The sequence below is a fragment of the Acomys russatus genome, chromosome 24, assembly GCF_903995435.1.
Source record: "Acomys russatus chromosome 24, mAcoRus1.1, whole genome shotgun sequence".
Taxonomy (NCBI): Eukaryota; Metazoa; Chordata; class Mammalia; order Rodentia; family Muridae; genus Acomys; species Acomys russatus.
In genome coordinates this window covers 28705066-28722281 of record NC_067160.1, presented here as the reverse complement: position 1 = coordinate 28722281, position 17216 = coordinate 28705066, and the positions used below count along the sequence as shown (strand labels likewise).

The following is a 17216-nucleotide window of genomic DNA, read 5'->3' as shown; positions in this document are numbered from 1 at the left end:
CTCCCCAGGCAACTACGGAGAAGGCAGGTGGCCAGGAGAAGGGAGAATGCATCGGAAGAGGCTGAGGGGTGAGAATTTAACCTTCTAGCCTCTTTTCATGTCTGGACAAAGTTTTTTTTTTTTCTTTTCCTTTTCTTTCTTTCTTTCAGAGAAAATAATTAACTTATCATTTATTTCACACCATTAAGATAGTAACTGGAAAAACTGATGTGATGATGTGGTCTTCTGCCTAACCAACCTGTGGCTGATGTAACAGATCTGTTTAGTTGTGAGGGGCGCCTCTTGGGTGACTGTTCTTTCCATTATCCGCTCTGGAGTTGCAGTGGGTTTTGTGAGCTCACCCAGAGGTGAAATAGATTTCTCTTTCCTCTGTCTGTCTGTCTGTCTGTCTGTGTCTTTCTTTTTCCTTCGTTCTTTTCTGTGTGTTTTTTTTTTTCTTTCTTTCTTCCTTTCTCCCCCCACCCTTCCTTGCATCAAGCATAAATCAGGAAGTGGATTTAGGGAATTGGGATTGTGTTTAGTCTGAGGAGTGGTCTTATAAGGAGATCAGGGCACAGGGTGATTCTGCTGTGTGGAGCAATCCTTGCAGCCTCATGCAGCATCCCTTCATCCCCCCCCCCCCCCCACCCCTCATCCCCCCTTCCCCCCCCCAACTTCTGTTTTAGCAGCTTAGCGATTGTTGGCAGTTTTCCTGAGTTTTAACCTCGTTTTTTTCTCCCTGCAACACAATGAGTTGTAGCAGTAGTATATTTCTTACATGTCTGCAGAGTGAAGGCATGCATGGGTAATTAAAGTCCACAAAGATGTTGAAAGCACTGTTTTAGCTTATATTTCAGTTTTTTTCCTTTCAGTAAGCTATTTGTAAAGTTGTGAAAAGTAGAATAGACACAAAGGGATTTCCCCCCTTTCTTTTGTCAGTAGCAAAAGACAAGATTAAGAGAAACAACAAAAATAAAATGATCAACTCTAGTTAAAATAAGTATTTATTTATTTTTCTTTTCCTTTTGAAACCGTGTCTCATTCTGTAGCCCTGTCTGGTCTGGAATATGTACTCCTTATGCCCTGGCAACTACCACCCCCTCCCCCCAAGAGCAATACGTACAAAGACTGGTGATAGCTTTGTGTTAGTTCACCTTTCAAGTGTAGCTGTGTTTTGGTGAACTTGTTGGAGTGCACAGGGTATGAAAATTTTGAGACTTTGAGTTTTCATAAAATAAGGGTAAGGACCCTTTCCTCCTAGACTCCTCCACCCCCGCCCCCCTCACCCCCCACCTACCCCCTGCAAAGCTCTCAGTTAAATCTGGCCAAGAAGGCCTGTGGTCTGGCACACAACAGGTCTTTAGATTCATATGCAATTCCTCTCCCACCCCTCCCCCATCACCAATGTTGGAATCTTACATTTGGACCATAAATAGATTTTTTTAGGCATAAGAAGATGGAGTAGTGAATTTCTTGAAAAATAACTGGTTTGATTTACATACTTTTGCCTTTGTTAATAATAGAGAAGTGAGTGAAATGAAAGCATTAGGTGGATTTCTGGCAACATTTAAGTTAGAAAGCTGCGCCTTTTTGCTGTCCTATGGTGAGTGCCCTTGAATATCATTCTGCTTTTTAAGTACTCCCAACATCATTGGGAATTTAGCTTGAATGGGAAAAGCTTTCTAATCTTTGCGTGTTTGGGGTCTGGAATCAACCAGAATATTCGCTCATGTGCCACATTTGTTTACTTGCTAAATGGCCTTGAACTTGTACCCACACTTGTCTGTTCTCCCCAGGTAAACATTCTTCCACTTGTAGGTTTGCAAGCAGCCTTTCTTTTTAAAAGTCTTGTTATAGAAAGGTAAAAAACAAATTTTTTTCCAAGCTGAGGATAATAATAGAGGAAAAAAAAAATGATCAGAAGTTCAAGGTGAGCCTTGCCTACACTGTAGGCGGCTAACCTAGGCTACATGAGATACCACAGCAAACCAAACAATGGCAAGACCAAAAACACAAAAACAACAACAGCATAAAACCCAGACAACAGCAAAACTTAAACTCAACAAATAACACAGATCTTCCTAATCAATTTTGTTATTTTATTTTCTTTGAGCTAAACTGGACTGTTGTGTCCCTGGGTTACAGTTCAGGGTCCTGTGAGCCACTGTTCTCAGCTTCTGTGTGTTTCACTATTTTACAGTCCACACATGAGATCATGTAGGCTTATGTTTTCTGAATCTGGCATATCATCTTATCATAATATCCAATAGGGGAATCAAGGTTGTCACATACAGTGATTTCTTTCTTTTTAAGCTGGGGTGTGTGTGTGTGTGTGTGTGTGTGTGTGTGTGTGTGTGTGTGTCTTATATTATTCTACAAAGGATGAGGCGCCATACACTAGGGAAAGTTTCAAAGTGATGAATGGTATATAAAGTAGGTGAGTTGAATCTTTGGTTGCCAAACAGCCTTTACAGTTGTATTTCTTAAAATATTTTATCTTGTGTGTATGAGTGTTTTGCCTGCGTTACACACATGCTCAGTGTCCATAGTGGCCTGAAGAGGGAGCTGGATCCCTCAGAACTGAATTTACAGGTTGTATGTAAGTAGCTGTGAGGATGCTGGGAACTGAATCTGGCTCCTTTGCAAGAGGAAGAAGTGCTTGTAGCTGCTGAGTCATCCCTCCAGCCCCCTTGCGGTTGGCCGCTAATCCCATAGTGAGTTGCTCGAATATGGGAGCCAGTCACTGATGAACAAACTCCAAACTCATTGCTTATAGTGGACAAATGCTTCCCCATTCAGTATGGGGAGGTGGGGGACCCATTTCTCCCTGTGGTTCAGGGGCTTGTTACGTGTAGGGCTATGCTGCCTGCAGCCCCATTTCTCTGGAAGAAGAGAATCATGTTGTTAAGCATCCAGCCATTACATGTGTCCTGAATGTCATTTTTAATCTAGCTGACTAATGAGCTGTTTCTTATGATGAGAGTTTTATTGTTAGGGCTTAAACCAAAGACATTCATCATTCACTTGCCTCTCTTATTTAGAACTCTTTGCATAGATTCCTGGAAAGCCTGTTTTCTCCTAGAAATACAACCAAGAGTGTTGGGAGTGTGCCTGGTATCTGAAGCTTGCTGAGGATTCGGAATACTCTGTATTTTAGATAAGGCCAGTTGAAACTATTCTTAACCACTCTCTATGGTTAACTGTTTCTTATGAGACATACTTCATCAAAGCACTGAAATTATGCAGACAGAGCTGGGAATGTTCTTTGAAGAGCAGCTTATCAGCTTCTATCTAATTTTGGTTTTTGTTTAACACTTAGCCCTCAAAAGTGGGGCCCGGCAGCAACTTGGAGTTTTAGCTCACATGGGGCCTTCGAGGAGTTTGGGATGCCATTTTGTTGCTGGCATATAGAATCAGCGAGGTTAGCTGTACTTCTATAGGTCAGCCTGCGAGTCAACGGTGGAGCTAGGATTAGCTCTGACAGCTGGTGAGCTGCTAGGCTGTCGCTAACTGAGCAGCACTGACATTCACGTTGATTTGACTTTGCATTTCATTTTCAACCACTTATTCATTTTAAGGCCTTTTAAAGAAACTTTTTAGGGAGATTGTGGGACGGAGGAAACTTTCTATAAATGCCCTAGGAGAGCCCTTTAGCTTCTGTCTCCTTTTCCATCTTCCCGGCTTCATAGTTACATATTTGTGTTTTGGAACTTTTCTCTAAGTGCACCCCACCCCCACCCTGTCCTTAAGTTTAGAATAAAAGACACTTCAAGTTAGGTGGAGACAGTTTTACCTTATTCTGTAGTCTGAGATTTTTCAACAAAAACTTTCCAAGGTCTGATTGTTTGATAGCATGAACAAATGAGAGGAGCTTCTCCACAGCTTTCCTGCTGATGAAGTCTCCCCAGAGAGGAGAGTATGCATCTCAGGTCTGAGCATCAACTGTTTTGATCAGAAGGTTCCAGTGGAGTAGGCTGGTCCCTGACTCAGTGGGTCAGTATAGTAGTCATTTGAGACCAGTGAGCACTACTTCATTCAGTTCCAGTTTACTGCCTTAGGGAGACTTTTAAGGCCAAGGGCTGCTTCCTAAACGCCTGGCCCTTGGTGGCTAGCCAGCATGGCTGGCTGCAAGCTATGTAGATGACCTCGGATTTCTAGACTTCACTACTTGCATTGAAAATTCTGCTGTGTAGAGGGCGTGTGGGGGCGCACACCTTTAATCTCAGCAGTCGGGAGGCAGAGGCGGGCTGATCTCTGGGACTTTGAGGCCAGCCTGGTCTACCAAAGGGAGTTTCAGGACAGCCAGAGCTATGCAATAGAGACATTGTCTCAAAGCAAAAACAAACAAGCAGCAACAAATCTCTAAACAAACAATTCTACATTCCTTTTGACAAAGTGGTTGGCTGATCTGGGGAACAAAGATCAGGCAGAGCTGAGGTCATTTGATTTGGAGTCAAAAGAAATCAGGTTTTCTGGGTATATTCCAAGGAGTGGAATAGTTGGGTCTTGAGGAAGCCCTATTCTCATTTTTCTGAGATAGCACCAGATAGATTTCCAAAGTGGCTGTACTAGTTTGCATTCCCACCAGCAATGAAGGAGTGTTCCTCTCTCCCCACATCCTCGCCAACATGTGGTGTCGCTTGAGTTTTTGATCTTAGCCATTCTGATGGGTGTAAGATGGAATCTCAGAGTTGTTTTGATTTGCATTTCCGACTTGATACCCTATGAGAATATACAGGGGGAGATAATCCCCCTCAGGAACAGTCATAAGGGAGGGAAATAATGGGAAAAGGGGGGGGGGGGAGGAAGGGGAGGATACAAGGGATGGGATAAAAACATTGAGATGTAACAAGAATAAATTAATTAAAAAAAAAAAAAAGAGAGAGAGAGAGAGAGAAGGTGGGACCAGGAGGAAGGGGACTTAAGATAGGCATGTAAAATGAATAAATAAATAAATAAATTTTAAAAAATTAAAAAAAAAAAAAAAAAAAAAAGAAATCAGATTTTAAGTCTCAATTACATGGCCAAAAAATAAAGTTAGTTTCTTTTCAGGTCAAAGAATACCTCCTGAGGTTGAGGGTGAAGTTCTGTTGTAGAGACTTTTTTTTTTTTTTTTTGGTGAGACAGGTCTTCTTTGTGTAATAGCCTTGGCTTTCCTAGAATTCACTTTGTAGTGCTGGGACTAAAGGCATGTGCTGCCATTCCAGCTTACATTTAAGAAAAGAAAAAAAAAAAACAAGAGAAAAAAAAAAAAAAAAAAGAAAGAAAGCAAAGAAGGAAAAGGGAAAATATGTAAAAAGATGCCTCCACTCTTTTCTGAGGGGTGGTGGGGTCAGGGCAGCTGGATCTGGGGGAGAGAGGAGGTGGGCGGGAGAGACTAGAGGTAGAACAGAGGGAGGGATGTAATATATGAGAGAAGAGTAAAAAAGAAGATGCAGTGGGCTAGCAGCTGCTGGTCAGTTAAGAGTCAAATCTCGTTTTTCTTACCTCTCTCTGTTTTCTTCAACCTCAGGTGTGTGTTCTAGACCCTCCACGTTTGTTTTTTGTTTTTGTTTTAAAAGATATTTAGTTTATATGAGTATGTGAGTGCCTACATGTGTGTATGTGTACCTTGTGACTACTTGGTGGAGGAGGGGGCCAAGGGAGGGGATCACATCCCTTGGAAGTGGAGTTACAGGCTGTGTTCAGCAGCCATGTGCATGCTGAGAATCCAGGTCCTCGGCAAGAGCAGCCAGTGCTCTGTACTGCCGAGCGATCTCTTCAGCCTCTAGATGGTCTGATTTCAAGCAAGACATTAGATTTGGGATACAAGTCACTCTGAGACATCCAAACATTTATTGTATTATATATTTAAAAATACACATTTGGGGCTAGTGAGATGGCTCAGTAGGTAAGCTATCACACCATGACGTTTTGATGACTTGAGTTTAATCTCTGGAACCCACAGAGGAAGAAGATAATAGACTCTCAAAGTTATCCTCTGGCCCCCATTTGCGTGCTATGACATGTACACACATGAACACACACACACACACACAAATAGCAATAATAATACATTCTATTAAAAATAAGAAAATAGATTACTTATTAGAAACCAATAGGTAACATCCTCAAACCCTCAGTTTGTTTAGTCACTTATGATCTTAATTTGTTTGAATAGTTTCGATGGAGCCAAGGCTTTTTCATTTTCCAGAAGTTTCTCTTGAATCTAACATCCCATGGATTAAATTGCATACTATGGGGGATAGTGACAGTTGCTGCAGACTGGATTTGTGTGAACTCAGCTTTACTAGCCCAGAGTTTGGTACTTGATTGTTTGGGGGTATATTCTGATTGCAGAGGGGGCTGTGCACATCTCAGAGGAATCACAGCCATGGGCTGGCTCTACAGCACCTTCTGGGCACACAGAGAGCTTGTATGTCACTCCTTATGCTGCCACAACCTAGCTTGACAGAAGCAGAGGAGGAAGAAGTCACGTCGACTTAGTCAGTTGTGCTGGAAACTGCTTGTATTCATGTGTTCAAAGACCATTTAAGGTATGGCAACAGACTTGACTGGTTTTCTGTGGAAATGAGAGTTACCGTGTATTAACTGGCTATGGAGTAAGCCTGAGTCACTTACACTGACACGTGTTGCTTACTGTCATGTAAACCCAAGGAAGCTCATCAAATTGAGTCACAAGAGGATCCAGGAAGTGAAGATCATTCAGACATCTGAAGATGAACCAAGTGAATTTGCTTGTCACTTTTTTGCCACACAGAGACAGTTAGTCTTTTCCAGTGACAACAAAACAGGAAGCAATTTCCCTTTATTGTAACTCATTCATTGATTGAATGGCATAATATGGGCGAGTGAGAGTGATTGTTGCAGTCTGAAGTGATTTGCATGAAACCTACTTTGTACTCCAATTATTACTGTACATGATTACAGGACAACCTGGCTGTTAATTGCCTGTGGTCTTTAAATATGCACTTCTTTCAGAAATAGACACTAATTATTAGATCTTGTTTTCGGTCTCACCCGAAGTTGCAAATGTCTAGGAATTTTTTTTTTTTTTTTAATTTGCAAGTCTAATAGTGCTCAGACATGGTAAAGCTGATCTCATTCTGAATCCTGTTCAGGGGAAATGCTCCTTTGCTAACTGCAGGTTAAGAATTTGGCTTCCAATGCTATGTAGATGCAAGTTTGTCTCTTTTTAAAGAGGCGATACACATATTTTTAATTATGTGTCAGAGTATGTCTATGGACACATAAATCCAGGTGCCCTCAGAAGCCAGAGTCAGACCGATTCCCCTGCATCTGGAGATTCCAGGAAATTTGAGCCACTTAATGCTTGTTCTTAACCTGCTGAAGAGTTTTTCCATACCCCGTGTGTGTGTCTGTCACAATGCTGGAGGAATTTTATTTTATTTTTCCTTGTGGTCCTGGGTATTGAACCTAGGGTGTTATACATGCTAGCCAAGACCTTAACCATTGAGTTACAGCCCCGAGTTCCTTTTTTAAGACAGGGTCTCTCTATAAGCTGCCCACGGTGACCTTGAACTTTCCATCCTTCTGCCTCCCCAGTAGATGGGACTACAGGCCTTTGGTTTTAGTGGTGATGTTAGGTAGCTAATCCTGAATCTGGTAGTGCTGGCCTTGTTTCTGACTTTTGGCCTGGGGCAGCAAATTTACATGCCTCTCTGGGATCCACTGGCGAAATTAAACTGTCGCCAGTGAGAGTGTCCTGGGGCTCGCAAGTCCTGCCCTGCCTACAGACCACAGCTGCTGATGCTCACGTTTTCATAGGTTAATCTCAGTTTGGAGTCTTGAGATTTATGTAAAACTGAGCAGTTTTTAAAGCTGGCTATGTAAGCCACATTTTTAAGAGAGTAATATGCCGACAGGAAAGAGCAGACTTGTGTGTATTCTAGGCTGAACACATGCTGTTTCTTCTTCCTTTCCTAGTCTCTCCTAGCCAGCTGAAGTCCACTACTCATGACTTGATTTAGCTGGCCTTTCTATGGAAGCTTGGCCAGGATATACAAGATGCCTTCTATAACTGTTCCTCCCTCCCTCCCTTCCTCTTTCCATCCTTCCCTTCCCTTCCTGCCTCCCTTCTTCCTTCCAGTATAGGTAAGCTGGTCCTGAACTCTCTGTGTAGCTCACTCCTAATTCTCTTGCCTCTAGCAATTGAGTGTTGGGATTATAGGCATGTGCTACCCTACTTGTTTGATGTAGTATTGGAAATTGAATTCTATACCCAAGGGTTTTGTGCATGCCAGGTGAGCACTGTGCTGTCTTACTTAGCTTTACACGTGTGTGTGCACATGTGCACACACACACATACATACACACACACAGGCACACATACACACATGCGCACGGATACACACACACACACACACACACACACACTGTCCCCTGTGCCTTTTAGCCTTTTTCTCTTCCTTAAAAACCCTGTGAGTAACATAATTGCCACCTTATCCTTTTGTCTCCTAGTCTCTCGAATGTTCGACGGACTCCTCAATATAGTCAATTGTTGAGTGAGTGGTGCTGAGTCCAGCATCTGCCTATCTATCTCATGAGCTTTTGGTCTGTTGGGCAGCAGTTTAGGAAATTTTGGATCCATCCTTCAGCAGAGCTCACCTCCCAGAGTCCTGTCTAATCAAATTGTCAGGCTTAGAAAAGGGAGACCCAGGAGAGGACAGATCTGAGGGGAGTGTAGCACAATGTCCCTTTTCTGAACGTGTGCCATTACTTATCACTACTGTTTTATTATCTCAAGTTTCTTTTTTTTTACCCTCCCTTCTTTATTTCCCTGAAATCATCATATTCTAGAGAAGGTAGAGTGCAGATGTGTTTTTGTTACTCAAAGCCATATGAAGCCAAAATGAGTCTTTCTCCTGTCATAATTCTGAGTAGGGCCTTAGGCTGTGTTTACTGCCTCTAAAATAAGTGTGGCGCTTAGCTTCTCAGTTGCAACACTTTCCAGCTTTTTTGAAAGAAATAAACAAAAATAAAATGTTATTTTAAAGTACCGTCAGAAATGAAATAAATCGTCTTCAATAGTACTGTGTGTGTTTATAAATATATATTTAAATTGGAGGAACTCTTCAGTGTGCAAGTTCTGCAGTAATCAGTACCCCCTCCCCATAGTAAAAGCTCTCTGTATCTTCCCAGTAGTTTTGTTTCATTCTGTTGTACAGTCTATGCAGTATAGTGTATAGGACTTGATCTCTGTTGTCAGGCTGTGTTGCTTCAATTCCCAGTTATGCTGTGAACTGGACACACATTTATAGAGCAGCCCACCTCTGTACCTGAGTTCTGGCTTTCTAAGTGGACAGCATCACGCACCTGACTCAGGTTCACTGTGGAGATTCAATGAGCCGAAAAAAACAAAAACCAAAACCAGACACTTATAAAACTGCCTAGTATATACATGCTCTATCCACAGCTGGTTATTTTTAAGTCAATTTTATTGAGGTATAATTGGGGGAACAGCGTAAATGTAGTGAAATCAACTCTTTATAACACCCTCAGTTATGTAATTATGGCCACAGTCAAGTTATTGTCACCTGCAGTGTGTTCCTTGTACCTTCTGTAGTTGGTGTTTCCTCTGGGCCTGTGATCATTGGCCTGTTTTGTTTGTTTGCTTGTTTGTTTTTTCACCGAACATTTTTTATATAGAATGGTCAAAATTCTATATAAATTGTGGCTTCTTTTGCTTAGCACAGGATTGGTTGGTTTCTCCTTTGTGGGGCAAGTCATTGTTTTCAGGCCTGTAGGGCACAGAATCACATGGTAACCACTCAAGTCTGCATTTGGTCATGGGTACTCATGCGTGTATTGATTGGGTATCCCTGTGTCCCAGTAGAATGTGGGCTCAGACTTTAATTTGCATTCTGATTTGGAAAAATGCATTTGAGGTTCATGTCCTCTCTTCATCACTAGTTCTTTGTAAAAATCACTGATTATTATTTCATTTCAGAGGTATACCACAGTTTAGACACTCACAAGGTATGGTGGTTTATCTCAGTTGTCAAGGGATCTAGAAACCCTCAGAGATGGGCCAATGGGGGATTGCCTTCATTAGGTTAATAGAGGCAGAAGAGCCTAGCACAAGCGTTCATCACTCTCAGCTTCCTGAGTTTGCATGCTATGGGACCAGCTACATCAAAATCCTGATCCTTGCCTTAGACTGTACTTTCAAATGGTGAGCCAAAATAAAGTCCTCCTTTTAAGCTATGTCAGAGTATTTTTATCATAGCAACTGGAAAAGTCACTAAAACACCAGGTGAAGGACTTTGAGGCTCCCCCTCCTCACCCCCTTGCTTTGACATAGTTACAAATAGTCACTGTGAACCTCTACTAATGGGTTTCAGTGTGGACACAGGCTTTCCTCTCACAAGGGTAATTATCAAGGAATGTGAGTGCTGGCCATTTGGGGGGGGGTAAAGCCATGAGACCAATATTGGGACATACATGTGACATCCAACTACCAACTACAAGTGCTAATTAATTAACCAGTTTGGTATCGGGCCCTCCGAAATTAAAAATCGCCGTGCAATGAAGAGTTCCGGATGAATGGGTTACCTGAGATTCTCCAGAAAGTTCATAGCCATCTGAGGAGAGTGAGTAGGACACGCCACTAAGGCATGTCACGCATTCATTTCCGTTGGGTAGTTGAGTGCTATTCAAAGGAAACTAACAAAGGAGGGTACAAAAAGCAGGAGAAAAATAAGTTGCCTGGAACAGTCGGTTATATGTGAATAGATGTAGTAGTCTTGTGGGCACAGGTGTCTCGTGATGAGGCAGGTAGTGGTGTGCATGTGAAAATCTGGATAATAGTGAGTTTAGGGGATAAATAATAAAGCTGGTTAATTCAGGGGCTTAGGAATCTTTCAGGATTTTTTTAGGGTAGATGTTGGAAACATATATTCCATATATGGAGAAGTTGCTGTTTTGGCCAAGGTCTTGCCTTGTAGTCCTGGCTGGCCTTGAGCTTGTAATCTTCCTGCCCCCCTGCGTCTTGGGGACTGAAATAACAGGTATGCAATTACCATACCAAGATGAAAGAGGTTTTGAATATTAAGATAGGACAGGCTAAGACTATTCCCACAAAAGGTCAGGAAACTGACAGAACCATGTAGTGAATGGGAGCACCTTGTGCTCCTCACAGCTCGCCTACTTGCTTAAGGGGAAGCTCTAGTTCGGTCTTCGTGCTGAGAACAGACTAGCGAGTTTTTAGAATTAACAAGTTCTAATGAACTATACCATAACATGGTCTTTAAACTTATTTCTCAACTATTTCTAGAAAACTTATGAGGCAGAAAATGTCAGCAATTCTGTTGATGTGTGAAAACGCTCTGGCGGTTTAGTCACTTGTCAGTCCCATGTCCAAGTTGTTCCCATCTGTCATGGTGCAGTTCTCCTCCCACCCCCACCCCCCAGTGGTCATAGCTTGCCCCCCCTCCATTTTGGCATTTGCTTTTTCTCTAACTGTGTTAGGTGTGTGCGTGCGTTCATATGCACGTGTACACGTGTGTGTGTGTGTGTGTGTGTGTGTATGTGTGTGTACTATCTTTCCATGTATTCTATTTTTCTTCGCATTAGGTCAGGAAGAGGAAGACCATAGCTAGAAGAGCCCAGTGTTTCATGGAACATAGCAGTTTCTTTTATTTGGCTTGTTACATGAGAAATTAGTTATTACTACATGAATAGGAGAAGTTCCATGCAGAATGGGCTTTTTGGCATTTGAACTAATAACTTACAAATTAACACACCATGTTGTGAGTATGGAGATCAAAGAACAAATTGTTGGAGTCTGTTCTCTCCTCTTGATGTATATCCTGGGGATTGCGCTCAGCTTGTCAAGCTTCCAAAACTGGGGTGCAGAGACTCAAGTGGGGTCCTTGTGGCCCAAGACAGGGTTCTCTTAATATTTTGTCTAGACTTCTGGCTTTATTTTCATAGAAATACAACTGGCTTGATAATAATTAGTCTAACTATAGGGAGTAGTTTTGTTTTATTTTATCTGAATTGAAAAAAAAATTCCTTATCTTGAATGAACAGAATAATCTCCATTTTAAGAGCAGCGACCACGGCTGGATATGCTGGTGAACACCTGTAAGCCCTAGCCAGTTTGGGACAATCCAGGCTGCATAAAGAATTCCAAGCCATCTTGTAATGCATGAATAGACCCTGTCTCAGAAAACCTGAGAGCTCCTCTTCTTGAGTGTGTGTGTATATATAATATGCATATGTTAACTTTTCTTTTCTTTCTTTCTTTCTTTCTTTTTTCTTTTTTGGTTTTTTGAAACAAAATTTCTCTGGGTAGCCTTGGCTGTTCTGGACTCACTTTGTAGATCAGCTGGCCTCAAACTTACAGAGATCCACCTGCGTCTGCCTCCCAGAGTGCTGGGATTACAGATGTGTGACACTGTGCCCGGGCTTTATACATTAAAAAACAAAAAAAACCAAGTTGTCACCCATGCAGTGCAGGCTGGATCTAGCACTCACTCTTAAGCCTAGGATGGCCTCCTGCGTCAGTCTCCTGAGTGTTGGAGTCATAGATCTGGGTCAGCACAATGGCTCAATCCTTGTTGTTTGTGGTTTCCGGGGTATAAATTGAAGAGTCTTACACATACTAGGCCTTTTTTTTTGGGGGGGGGCAGGAAGCACAAGAATTTCTGATTTGGGCTGCTGAGTTATGCTATTAAAGAACCAAGAAATTTAGGGTGATTATGCCTAACTTTAATTATATTTCTACTAAGTTTTCAACAATATAAATAATGTACCATAAATATAGGAACTCTTTATCTTTAACTTTACAAATTAGATGGGGGACGAGCCTCTTACTAAATAAAATCTTTGAAAAATACCATTCCCATTGAGCCTAGTAGATTTATCTAAACAAGATGCTAACTTCCACTAAGCAGATGTTTTTGATTACATTGATTTATACTGACAGACCACAAAACCGTGTATTTCTCTCATGAGAATTGAATACTAAATATATACTTTTAAGAAAATGCACAATGGTTATAAAGTGTTATTTTCCCCTTTCATGTGATATCTATAATTTTAAATCTTATCTGAATGGTTTGATGCTATTGGGTAAGATATTTCCTTCTGATTTCTCAAATTGGTTTAGATAGAGAGTTTGGGAATTGCTGCATGGTGTTAGAAACAATTTAACTTTGCTATACATAAAATTCTAACAAACAATTGTGATATTGGATTTGAAACCAGGTGTTCTGTGGGTAAGTAGCTGGGACCTACATGAAGTAATAAAGCCTACTCCAACATAGCTGCTCCGGTGACTGCATGTGTGCCGTGGGGCTAGCAGTGGGAATTTCTCCATAGTCGATCGACTGTACACTTTGCTAAGTTGACATTGGCGATGCTTGACCTGAAGCCGTCTGTCTGCTGTCCTTCAGGTGAGCCTGGCTTACGTGGAAGCAGCAGACTACCTCACAGAGCCTGTGAACAGGGAGCCTCCTTCCAGAGAAGCTCAGCTCATGACTTTGCAGAACACGTCAGAATTTGACGTCCTCGTTATTGGAGGAGGAGCTACAGGAAGTGGCTGCGCACTGGATGCCGTCACCAGAGGTGAGTCCTCATGGGTGACATAGGAGAACACTGTGTCTTCCCTCCTCATTGTGAATGCAGATGGTGTTGTGCCCAGGACCTCACTGGTCCCTTGCTGGTCCCAAATGGTCCCGACTTTGTGAAACACTCTTACAGTTTTCAGAATCTAGGCACCCAGCAACAGTTTTAAAAATTAAATATCACTATAAATAAATATTTTATTTCAGCAGGTTTATTTCAACATAAAACTTTATTCCTGAAAATTTAGTCGTGCAAATCTCATAACCTAAGTGTTTTTCTGTTTACTCTGAATCATGGTAAATTTAAAATATAGACACACCAGAATCTACTCTTGTTACCACACTGACCCCTGTTTTCATAAAATTTCATGTCTTCAACCACAGTGTATAATTTGAGCAAGGTTATACGCGCAGGTGGGAAAAGCAGTTTCCAGTTATCACAAGGCAAGTTGAGCTTAGCTTTCTGGCCAGCCTGGGAAGGAGAGTGGAAAGGGGACTGCTTTATTCAAAGGAATTAATATCTACTAGGTGACAACTTTCTGTGCCAAAGAAAATCCTTTGTCTGGTAAGAGTCAGTCAGGAAACTCTTTTTTTTCCCTATCTTCAGTTATTTTCCCAATTCGTACAAAAACTACATAATCATTCTTTTAATTTTAGTTTTGCAATTGTTTGGAGTGCTTATTGCGTGCATAGTTACATGCAAGGTACTAAAGGAAAATGCAAAGGTGATCTATAGCCACAGCCTTTGGGGGAGCTTTTGTGCATAATCACATTATAGAGAATGTGTATCTTTCAGTATGGTCAGAGGCATTATCAATATACAAGTGGTTGTGTGTGTGTGTGTGTGTGTGTGTGTGTGTGTGTGTGCGCGTGTGTGTGTATGTGTGTGTTTGAGATAGGGTTTCTCTGTGTAACAGTTCTGGAAGTCCTGGAATTCGCTTTATAGACCAGGTTGGCCTTGCACTCACAGAAATCCGCCTGCCTCTGCCTACTGAGTGCTGGGGTCATAGGCGTGGGCCACCACCTCCTGTCTAGGCATGGTTATTCTCATCGACAGTGATCAGGAGCAGAAAAGCTACTGGCACATGTAACAGTTTAATAGTCAAATATTGCTTCCCGAGAGGGATCTGGCCTGAAGAAATATGCAGGCAGAACTGCATCGAATTAGTGCATGAGGGGGGGAGTAGGGGCTTTAACCCAGAGCAGAGGGGCCAGCAAGAAAGATTGTGAGGGAAGAGCTGGCGAGGCAGGAGGTATGGCAGGCGAAGGCTTTAATTTCCTGATCAGGCCTCTTGAGATCCCAGAGTTGAAGAAAGGGTTGCTAACTTGGAAGGAGTAGAGAGTGGCCACAGGCTCTCTGCAGACACAGAGAGACAAATGCTGTGGAGACGTCAGATCAAGAGGGCCAGCTGCTGAGAGATTTCTTTTTCCTTTTCTCTGTTTTTCTTTTGTGAAGAGAGGAGGAACAATTCAGTGCAGGTCAGAAGCTTCATATGCGAGTCATGAAAGAAGAGAAGGGGCAGACCGTTCCCGGGGAGAGATGAGGAAGGGGCTGGCCCAGGTGCGCCCTAGTTTGCAAAGGGACATGAAGCTCCTTTCCCAGGGACAGAAACGGGCAAGAGAGTCCAAAACAGAAGAAAGAATTGATCTAGAGCAGACAGCACTGTGTGATGTCCCACGGATGTGTCAGGAGGAAGAGACTTCACTGCTGAAAACATAGCCACTGCCTTAGAGACAAGGCAATAGGGGAAGGGGGTTCTTTTTCAAAGCTGGAAAGTACAGATTGTTATCCATGGGGGAGAGACAGGATGGAGATGTGTGTGTGTGTGTGTGTGTGTGTGTGTGTGTGTGTGTGTGTGTGTGTGTGTGTGTTTGTGTGTGTGTGAGTATGAAAGTATGCACACCTAGTATTACCAAGAAACAGAGAAAATAGATGGTAGACTAGAGTTCACAACTGAACATTGACCAGATACCAATACTAAATGGAGAAAATGAGAAAGGATTCCATAGAAGCAGAGGAAGTTGTTCGAAGACAGGTCTGGAGCTGAAGAAGGCAGGGTGGCTGACAGGAGCAGCTGGAAAGCCAGCTTGCCTGGAGGACCGTGAAGGAGTTCAAATGAAACAGCCACCACAGGCTTCTTATTTTCTTCTTTTGAAAAGTCACCCAGTCTCTTTTGTCTACTTTCTCTGTCTATTTAAAAACACAGACAAGACCAATTGCAGCCCTTCTTCTAGAGAGTGCTTCTTTGAGATACCAGTCCATTGAGCAGTGTTTCCGTGTACCGCATGGCTTTGTGTATAGTGTTTTCATGTATTACATTCATTCTTGTTAACGGGAAATGCTGTTTTACTTATTTTCACTAAGTGGCTGAAGTTTCTCTATTTGCTTCTTTTGTGCGTGTTGTATGAATGTGTACATTTGTGTGTGATTTGCGTGCGCGTGTATGCACATGCATGCAGACGACAAGTTGACGATGAGTCACTTTCCACATACTTGTTTATGGGGTCAACCAGCTTGACCTCAAACTTTAGATCTTCCTGACGCAGACACCCAAATGCTTGGATTTCAGGCATGTGACAGCATGTCTGGCTATTGTGTGTGTGTGTGTGTGTGTGTGTGTGTGTGTGTGTGCTGGGTACTAAATGTGGAGCCTTAGGCCTGCTAAGTATATCACTATTGAACTATACTTTCAGACTCATTTTTCCTCCTTACTTAAAAGATGTTGTAGGAGGGAGGGGTCCCCCCTCTGGCCTCCATAGCTCCCTAGAAATAACGACTCATGAGACCCAATTATTATTTTACAAACACCTGGGCGATATAGCTAGTCTCCTCTCTGACTTAGCTCATAACTAAAAATAACCCCTTCATACTAATTCACACTCTTCCACGTGGCTGGTTGGTTACCTGAGCTCAGGTACTACGTGTCCATCTTCCTCACATCTTGCCAGCTGGGATCTCGAGCACCTGGCTCTATCCCAGAATCCTTTCTGCCTGCTGGATATCCCAGCTATTTTCTGCCTTAGCCATAGGCCACAGAGTTTTGTTTTGTTTTGTTTTTTTTTTGTTTTTTTTTAATTGACAGGTGTTGCACCCATACAATACACAAGAGATTCTCCTACTAAAACACTGCTGTTATGAGGTAAGTATCATTATGGACAAGCTCTGAGCATACAGGAGCTAGAAGATCTTAACTGCTACGGTTTTTTCCTTTGAACGATGAAGTAGGCATTTCAGTAGTGAACAGGGCATTGTGGGTAGTGACACTGGTGACAATGAAAATGACAATGAGTAGAGTTTCGGTGAGAGGTTTTTTTTTTTTTTTAGTTGATATCTAATAAAATGATATATATTTAATATTTTGTGACATATTGATTGGCATCTTAGAATAATTGGCTGAATGTCTTTTCTAGGTTTATTATTTATAGATGGCATGAGCATAGAGTTTATAATTAAAGCATATAAAGGGGCGCTGAAGGTAGTCTCTGTTTATCCCCTTACTGTGGTTTCTGATTATATCAGTGGCCCTCTGAAGTGTGAAATAACGGTGGGGCCTTTGGTTAATGAATTGCCCATTGTTGTTGTTGTTCATTCGTGGAATTTGCTCTTTTATTATATTTGATGCTTCACTTAACAACAAATTTTGC

The 17216-nt window shown here is 42.1% G+C and overlaps 1 protein-coding gene across 1 annotated transcript in view; it reads left to right on the top strand.

Moving 5' to 3' along the window:
* Positions 1 to 17216, top strand: part of Gpd2 (glycerol-3-phosphate dehydrogenase 2) — a 136813-nt gene that overhangs the window by 41181 nt on the left and 78416 nt on the right. The window contains exon 3 of the mRNA XM_051166953.1: positions 13401 to 13572. Coding sequence (XP_051022910.1) covers positions 13401 to 13572 — 172 coding nt within the window. The remainder of the gene's footprint in view (positions 1 to 13400; positions 13573 to 17216) is intronic.